This window comes from Budorcas taxicolor, chromosome 23, assembly GCF_023091745.1.
Source record: "Budorcas taxicolor isolate Tak-1 chromosome 23, Takin1.1, whole genome shotgun sequence".
Taxonomy (NCBI): domain Eukaryota; kingdom Metazoa; phylum Chordata; class Mammalia; order Artiodactyla; family Bovidae; genus Budorcas; species Budorcas taxicolor.
Genome location: NC_068932.1, coordinates 36942069 through 36951090, shown reverse-complemented (window position 1 = coordinate 36951090; position 9022 = coordinate 36942069). Strand labels below are relative to the sequence as shown.

General features: G+C 39.1%; 1 protein-coding gene across 1 annotated transcript in view; it reads right to left on the bottom strand.

The window, feature by feature from the left end:
- Nucleotides 1-5339: 5339 nt before the first annotated feature.
- SLC18A2 (solute carrier family 18 member A2) overlaps nucleotides 5340-9022 on the bottom strand; it is a 39351-nt gene continuing 35668 nt past the window's right edge. The window contains exon 15 of the mRNA XM_052660693.1: nucleotides 5340-5444. Coding sequence (XP_052516653.1) covers nucleotides 5340-5444 — 105 coding nt within the window. The remainder of the gene's footprint in view (nucleotides 5445-9022) is intronic.

Here is a 9022-nt window from a genome sequence, read left to right as displayed (position 1 = left end):
CCAAATGTAATATGAAAGCAGATGCTGCAGCTTTAGTTAGTTATGCTGATTTAGTAAAAAAAAAAAAAAATTACATATATTGCTTGTTTATTATGCTTCTGTGAAATTTTTTTCTAAAGCTTCTGTGCAGTTTAAGTATAGTAAGAATATAGTGATTAATTTGAAGAGCTTGCATTGAAAAACAAAATGTAACAGGGAATAAATATAGAATATAGTTGGTTAAGAATTTTGAGAGGATAACAAGATTACTTTTAAAAAAACAGTAACCATAGGATTTTGAAGTATAATCTTTCAAAATATTGATACTTTCCTTTCAAATAGAAGTTTTAAACATATTATGATTATTTTTCAGCTTCAGTTCTCCCATAGGAAATAAAGCATGTGCAAGGATATTTGAAGTTTCAGAGGACTGTTCTTAAAATGACCTTGTTGATATCTGGTTTGGCTGTTTTGTTTTAGAAATTTTTTCATGCATGAGAATGTTGTGAACGAGAGGAATCATGCAGAATACATTTATTGTTTTATCTGACATCTGCAGACTTAAAGGAATGATCACTCTGAATGCTTCTATAGTTCGGACTGTCTTTTATTCATTTAAAAAAAAAATTGGACAGCGTAGACACCTAGGAATTGGGACCACGTATCTTGAAAGGAGGGTCTACTGTAACAGTTGGTTGTGTGGCGCCGCGGTAATACACGGCTGAGGGAAAACGTGTGAGCATGACCTTCGTTGGTACACCATGAAAGTTTTGGCCTTTTATATGTCTATAAAAGATATGTACATGTTTTTCCCTTTCGTAGGTAGCTACTATGATAATTGCTATATAGTGAAACTGACATGAATTTAAAACTAGATAGTACAGCTTTTATAACTGGCAGGAAAAGGCATCGTATAATAGTAAGGATTCTGGCCCAGGTCCACAACCCAGGATTCCATACAGGAGTTTAAGTTGAAGCTCTTCTGTTGGCCATTAGCAAACTGTGTAAGCATAAGCAAGCCACAAAAGGGCTCCATGCTGCAGTCTCCCCGGCTCTAAATTAGAAATAAACCAAAACTTCCTCTTAACTACCTCACAGAATTGTTGTGAGGATAACAACAGCATAACTGTGGAAGTTCTCTGAATAGTAAAAAGCTGTTCAAATAAAAGGGATGACTTACATGGATGGTAAAACATTTTTATGGGTAGAAAAGCTGTTCCAGTTTTAAAATCAATAGCCAGTTCTCATTCTTGCTGTTTTATTATCAAGTAAAATATAAGGAACTAAATACCTTTCTTGGCCAAGTTTATAACAAAAATATATCTCTATATGCCCCCCTTTTTTGTTTAAGCATGCTTGCATTTTAAAAGAACACTGCTACAGAAGTCTCTATACACCAAATTCACTGAAAGCTAAAATACTGTTCTGTAAACAATAGCTTAAAGCAATCTGCCAATGTGATCACAAACTTTCATCTTAACGTAAAAAAATCACTTACCAATGACAACCTGGAAGGGAGAGTAAGTGACTGGTGGTTTTGGATTATACCATGGAAGTTTTAGTGACATCCAAGCATGCTGCTGAAACGGATGCCTTTGAAACAACTGTAGAAATAATGCAGACCTTCGCTTTCATAAAAATCTGCTCATGTTTTTAAAGTATCTAACTCTGTAGAACCACAATTATGGAAAGCTCAGAGATGCTGCTAATGATAATTGTAAAATGTACCTTCAGTGTAGTATGATATTTTTCTATTCACTGGTGAGAGGCGATGGAGGCATCACAGTTGTATTTTAGGGCAAGGGAGGGGAACCCTCCCAGCCACCTAGGGAATAGTAAGGTCTAAAGCTTCAATGAAAACAGTTGTATTATATCACATTCCTGATGTAATCTTTCTGCCATGCTATGTTATCAATAGCTTAAAAATAATAATAAATAAAAACTACCAAGAAAACAAGAATATCTTCATTTAACGACATCTGAAAAAAAGTGATTACTGCATCTTTGTGGAATTATTGCCTGTATAATTGGGCTGTGAAAACAAGCTTAACAAAGTCCACTTTTGCTAAACAAAATTGCTATTCTGAAAATTGTTTAAAAGCATTAAATTTGGTTTTACTCTTTTTTTTATGCTGTGAAATATCAGATTTATCTAATTGCCTCTGCTATCTACTCTAACTAGTCTGGAGACTAAAGTGTATTTTCCACATTTCAGTATTCAGATGAATGTTTAGACAGTCAAGTTGAGCAACGTTTTAGTATTATTTTAAAATCAATTCATATGCTACAGTTCTTAATTTCAAGCCTTACATTCTTCAGTATCAGAACTAGCTAAAATATTCTGTGGCCATTTGTGATTTTGAGAGGAAAAAACACATGGTAGTAAAAATTTGAGGGTTACTGTCAATTCTAAATTTAAGTATATCTGAATTTTTTGAAAGGTAGTTTGAAGACATTTGGCTCTTACTAATAGTAAGATAATAAAATCTTAAGTTCCCATAAAAGTGAGTAACTTCAAAATCACTTTAATTTTAAAATATATTGAGTTTATTTCTAAACTGAGAGATAAAATAGCTTTTCTTTAAAAATGGGATTGGGGGAGGTTCCCTTAATCCTTTTTAAGCCATGGATCCACTTTAAATCTGTTTCAAACCACGGATTCTCCCCCCTGAAAGGTGCACACCAGCACATCCTAGACTTTGTGGTACTTCCATGGCCGTGGACCTACTGTGTCAAGTGGCTGCATATCACAGTTATTTTTTATCAACCACAGTTATTTGTTCATAGCAATCAGGAAAACTACAATTTTAGAGATGCAAGGATAACTTACTGGTTGGTTCCACATTGACACCATGTGGCTAGTTACATATTTCAATTTAAAACACATTTTGCAAAGCCAGAAAATATGGTTCAAACTAGTCTGGAGTAGATTTTACCTGACGCCTGCAAGCAAAAAAGAATAGTTTTTAATTGAATATCCATAGTTAATATGTTCTCACATATTTTATTCTGATGATATTATCTGGTTAACAAAGGAAAACAACAGGCACAGTAGTGTTCAGAAGATTTATTAGGTAAACGAGCTAAAACAGAATGTAGGTAGATACACTTAGCAGTCAAAATAAAGAACTGAATATTCATTGCTACCTCATTACATTTTTTGTATCTGTTTTGCTAGGTAACAAACATAAAAACCACCTCTGCTCAAAAAATTAACAGTTCAGAGAGCTGTGTGTTCTTTGTTCTGATACATTAAAAAACAGCCCCTCTTTTCATAGTTTTGCCAACCCCAGAATATTACTCATATGAAAGACCATATAGTTTTTTTTTTCCTCATCAGATAGTTTTTCCCCTTTTGCTCTCAATACACATCTGAAAAACATTTCTCTTTTATATGATCTCTAGGGATCACTAGCAGACATGGCTGCCAGTCATTCTTGAAGAGACTGAAGCCTTACAGGCAAAAATTTTAAAAGCTATATAGTATTAGGAGTGGGGAGAACTACAAACCCTCCAAGAGAACTGATTTGCAGCACACTGATTTTTAAGGGTCTCCCCTACAGAAGTAGAGAACAATCCCGCTTTTTTACTTTAGCCATAGAAGCTCCTCCAGCAAAGCAGAGGCCTTGTGTGTGTCACCCAGTGCAAATACATGAGTAGGAAGCCAATTTGCTTCCAACACACGCACTTAAAAAACCAGACTTCAGATCAAAGCCCCACGAAAAAGCTTCATGAAGAAAATGGAAAGGAAGTATTAGCTACTTTCTTAGGGAAGTAAAAGAGTCTTTCCAAATTAACAGAAACAATTTTAGCTTAACAACAAAACTGACATTCGGTAGTTTTTGTTTACAGAACTACAGAATGGACAAGTGTTTTTGAGACATTCCACACTATCTTCATGTCATACAAAATGATGTAAACGGACAGTGTTCACTAACAGTACTTACATCGAAAAGGCACAGCAATGTTCACGCTCAGAAAAACTACATCACACAGCACTAGGTGATACAGTATTACACAGACATGTTTAGATGTTTGGGTTTTTTCCTGCATGTGAAAAGGGAGTGTGCCCTGACCACCCTATTATTTTTACCTGTTTTCCTAACACGATTCAAGACTTCCTCCTCCATCTTCGTCTAAAGTAATAGTATAAAAAAAATTAACAGATCCCTAGAAAACACTTGACTTCCAGGTAAAAGAAAATTATGGTCTGATTTTTTTTTTTTTTTCCACATCACAGCAGCTATTCGCTTTTAAAATTTCTTTTCTAAAACTTCAGGTAGATGTTGATATATCTCATCAGGCTTAAACAACCCTAATAGTATAAGGTGTTTCTGTTCTCAATCTTTTGTCATCCGGTAAGACAAGTACATATCTGAAAGGGAAAGCTTCTAGTTGTTCATAACTATATATTTGGGTGCTTTTCTCTGCTTTCAGAACATTCACTTGTTTTACCCTTATTGGCTTTAAAGTTTGCTGCCAACCACAAGACATGTAAACATATAATTTACAACCATCTGCTTCCAGGTAGGTTATTACATAGAGAACTAATGCCAACTGAGATTCATGGATTAAATCTGAAAGATGACTGACTCAAGTTCTTCTGCATTTGAGATAACTAGCTTTTACCTCATGAATATATTATATTGATAGTACAGTTGACCCCTGAACAACATCATTTGAACTGCATGGGTCCACTTATATGCAGAGTTTTTCAACAAATAACAGACTGCAGTACTATGTGGCCCGTGGTTGGTTGAATCCAACCACGAGTGGAATCCCGGATACAAAGGGCTGATTGTTTTTGGCTGTGTGGGGTGTTGGCATTCCCAAACCCTGTGTTGTTCCAGGTCAACTATAATTCCAAGTGCAGTAACATTCAGTGTCACTACATAATATATGCTGTCTGACTTCACTGTTTTTCAGACTTCCTTCTAGTTTCTCATTGTTGGAAGTGTCTCGGAGATATTGTGTGCTTTAAACACTCATTACCAATATTCAGAAAAAAATATAAGACTTTTTTTTTGCCCAGGTGTTTGTGAATGTAAGTTAAAAAATTATATTTGATTTGGATTCAGATATTTATAGATTTACACTATATTTCGTCAAAATATATTGTATAATATTTAATAAAATCAAATACATAAAATAAAGTTTTCAACACTATTTATACAAACCCCTAGAAAAGCTGCTTTTTCTTTATAAGGCCGTTGGCAATCGATCATAACCGTGGAAAAGAAAGAACCTTTGGTTGCATGACTTTCACCAGGGATGAATGGTATGACTAAGACAGTTCTGGATGAGTCATTTCACTTGAAACACTTTTATACAATTAGGTACTTGGAGGACTTTTGCGGGTCTCAGTCACTTTCAGAATCTTCATCCTCACCTATCGGATGCGACTGGCTGCTGTTCTGTGTGTACATTTTTGTTTTAATGGGGCAGTTGTGATCCATGAGGATAGCCTAAGAGAGAGCAGGCGCAGATACATTAACTCACTGGTTCACAAAGAGAAGGCAGAGACTGCTTAAGACGAAGGATTAGTAGCTTGACAGCTTCCTACAGTACCACCCAATATTACCCAACCAGTAATTTGGTGCAACTGCCAGGTGCCTGGCCTAGAAGACCTGGAGTTCTACAGTGAAAATTCCAGGCAGTAGGAGGCAGCAGAAGCAGTCTCTACAGTGTTCCTAGTACATCTGCCAGGGACCCTAAGTCGATTTGGAGGAACCTGTAAGCTATGAAGAAAGGGGTATTCAGGTTAGGTTTAGTTTACACTTAGGGTGGCGGGATCCTCCTTAGTTAAGGCCACAGGTATGGCCCCTTTGATTTCCCTGGATTAAGCATCACAGGGCCCTTATCTTTTAAATGTGGCATGTCGGAAGGATGTCTTGTCTTCCCGAGTCCTGGCTGGCCTCTTCGTCATTAATATTATTTTATTAATAAAAAGTATGTTTCTCTCATACACGTAAAAATTCTGTGTGCTCCCTTATTGTAACAAAAACTTGTTAAAAGATCAACTGATCCTCAGTTGATAAGCGCTACAGTCATTATTCCTCCTGGAAGTATACAGACCAAGCACGTAGTGTTGAGTATACAGCTGGGGTTTATCATGCTGAGACTGTGCTAGGCATTCTCAATATATCTCTACTCCACAACAGCCCTATGTGATAGCTTGATCACCCTCTGTGTAGGCACAGGGGCCAAAGACCTAGACCAAGAGATGTGTGGCTAAATGGTGTGGATCGAGCCCAAGCAGCCTGTGCCAGCATCCGCTCTGGTGACGCCCCACAGGACAGCCAGGGGTGCCGAGCATGACATGGTGCAACTGCAATGAACTCTCACCAGGCATGTCTTTCAGTTTCTCTCCACGTAAGCTATCCCGCCAGTGCCTTTTTGTGCATTTGAAAATCTAAATGGCAACATTTATCTGGATTAAATTAATCTTCTGTTAGCCTATTGCAACCTATCTTGGCACTTGTCAGCTGCTCCTCCCAGTTCTTGTCCCACAGATTTGATAAGCTGCTGTGTCTCCACTCAGCCCTTAACCCATTTATCATTTCCCAAAAAATTCTAAAATGATCTGCCGTGTGGTCTGTGATGATAAGGATTTCCGTGACTGTCTAAGTTAGGCTGCCAGCTCAAATTGTTAGCTGCAAATTCAACTCTAGTTTTTTTTTTTTTTCATTATTATGCTGCTTGCCAAGCGAATTGATACATGGACTTCAAGAAGAGCTCAATTTTTTCAAAAGTAACTGAAGTGATAGACAGCAGGACCCTTCTTGCCACATGGGTGTGTGCTTTTAACACAAAAGCTTTAGCCATCAAGAGCTCCATGTCTTGCCTCTGGAGTCACAATCCTCAAACGTGCCCGAGAATCACTCGATGGGGCAGGTTAAACATCGAATCCCAGGTTCCTACCCTTAGTGACACTGGTGTCAACATGCTGTGAGAAGCACCACCCAACTTATGTGTGGCATCTTCTGGGACAAAGCAGTGTTGCACGGCTGATGACAGCTTACTGGGCACTTATCAGATGTGTGTTTCAGTGCCTTTAAGGTCCTCTCCCAGCAACTGAGGAACCTCACTGCACACAAGTGATGGTTCCACAGGGTTCGTGGACAGAGTGCTTCCTGGGAGTTAAGTGCTTGGGGAAAGCACATGGAGAAGATAGGGGTGGACTTGAAGCTTGCAGGACATTAAAGCAACCTGCTTTTTCCCCCACCCTCCTGCCAACCCCGAGATCCAATGTTGAGGCACAGTGAGACCATCACAGGAAAGACCAACCAGACCCTGACTGTAGGGCCCTGAAGGCCAGGCAAGAGGCCGTATTAACCCCAGGCCCACAGGCGGAGAGCCAGCCTTGGAAAGGATGGCCATCCTTCTTCCTTACCACAAAGGCCTCTCCCCTGGCTGCTGCTGCTAAGTCACTATGAACTACACAGACTTAAGGACTTTTGGAACCTAGCACTGGGCACATAACAGGGACCCAATTTTAAAACTGCATTGCAAGGGAAGATGTTCAGTCAGACCAATTATTTGGCACTGTACAGAACTTATCAGTTAACCAAACTGCATTTGCTGACACTACCTATACCAGGTAAAGGCGTTTTCTTTCTTAAAAAATCATTTGTAACTTTTAAAACCTAGCTTACTGGCTTCTGAACACTTTTTTTAAAGATTTATTGTGCCATCTTTTTTTTTTTTTTTTAAGTTATACAAGAGTAAGCCAGATGGCATGTAATAGTCCAAAAGTGCCATGAAAAGAGAGGCATGAGCAGCAGCAAGTGGGTAAATCACGGGCATGAGGGACGAGTAGAGGGACCTGGGGAGCAGCCTGGTAATTAGCAGTCCTCCACGCACTGCTGTGGGGAGAAAGGTGTGTTTGACCCTCAAGTGAAGTATAAAAGAGGAGGGTGCAGGGGATTGTCATTTGTATTCAGAGCAAAGCCCGTTCCTGAGAGTTGAGCTCCAGTCCTGCCAAATGCCTGGTTTCATATCAGACACCATAGAGTCAGGATTTCCAAAGCAGTGAAAACACGCTGGACCAAGTGAAGTGTAAAAATAATATAAATATGAAGCTAGGACAGTGAAACCATCAAAGGATTAAAATGTAAGAGTTCCAGGCTTCAAGACATTGAAAGATACCAGGGCTCCTGTGTGCTAGAAAAGACTTATTTACCACGTTATCTTTTGTTTTTTTAAGTGATGGTTTTGCATCAGGATCAGCCAGTAAAAGAAAGCTACAGTCTTCAAATCGCCTACTTTGCTGTCTGAGCAACAATTGTAAACTTGAAGAGTAAGACCTAAATTGTTTAGTCGCTAAGTTGTGATTCTTTGCAACTGTATGGACTGCAGCACGCCAGGCTCCCTGTCCTTCACCATCTCCTGGAGTTTGCTCGAACTCATGTCCATTGAGACCTAAGAAATGTGCCCTATCTTTAAAAAAAATTTAACCTGAAAAAATAAAAGTCCATTCCAGAACCCAGTTTCCTCACTGGCTACTCTAAGAGCCAGAGGCTACAATCATGGAATGCAGTTCCTCAAATGACAGAGCTGGTGTTTCTTATACCTGCAGAGGGACTACAGTAACAGGCTTTTTTCTCTGCCTGTATTGATAACACTGATTTCAAACAAACAAACAAAATCCCAGAAATCCAATAAACCAAATGAAAGCAAAACTCAGGTGCTCACAAACTGGTTCATGATCAGATGACTTGAGAACCATAAAATGGCACTCGAACTTTCCATTTCAAGCTTAAGTCCACACACCACTTAATCAGAATGTTTCCTAATGAAGGAATGACTTGCTAAGGCTTGTATGCCTTCTGGCTCTCCTGTCCCCTGCGCTTGGTAACTGCTGATCCTGAATGCAGGCACTTGGTGGTATTGGATTTTCTCAAGTGGATGGTAATCGATCGTGTCTCCGCCCTGGCACGCACCGCTTCCTGCCCTCGCTCCCTCTCATCACTCAGTGCCAGCGGCTGCTTCCTGCCTGCATAGTGAGTAGGCAGCGGCTGTTGGCTGCCACCTTCCCCTGTCA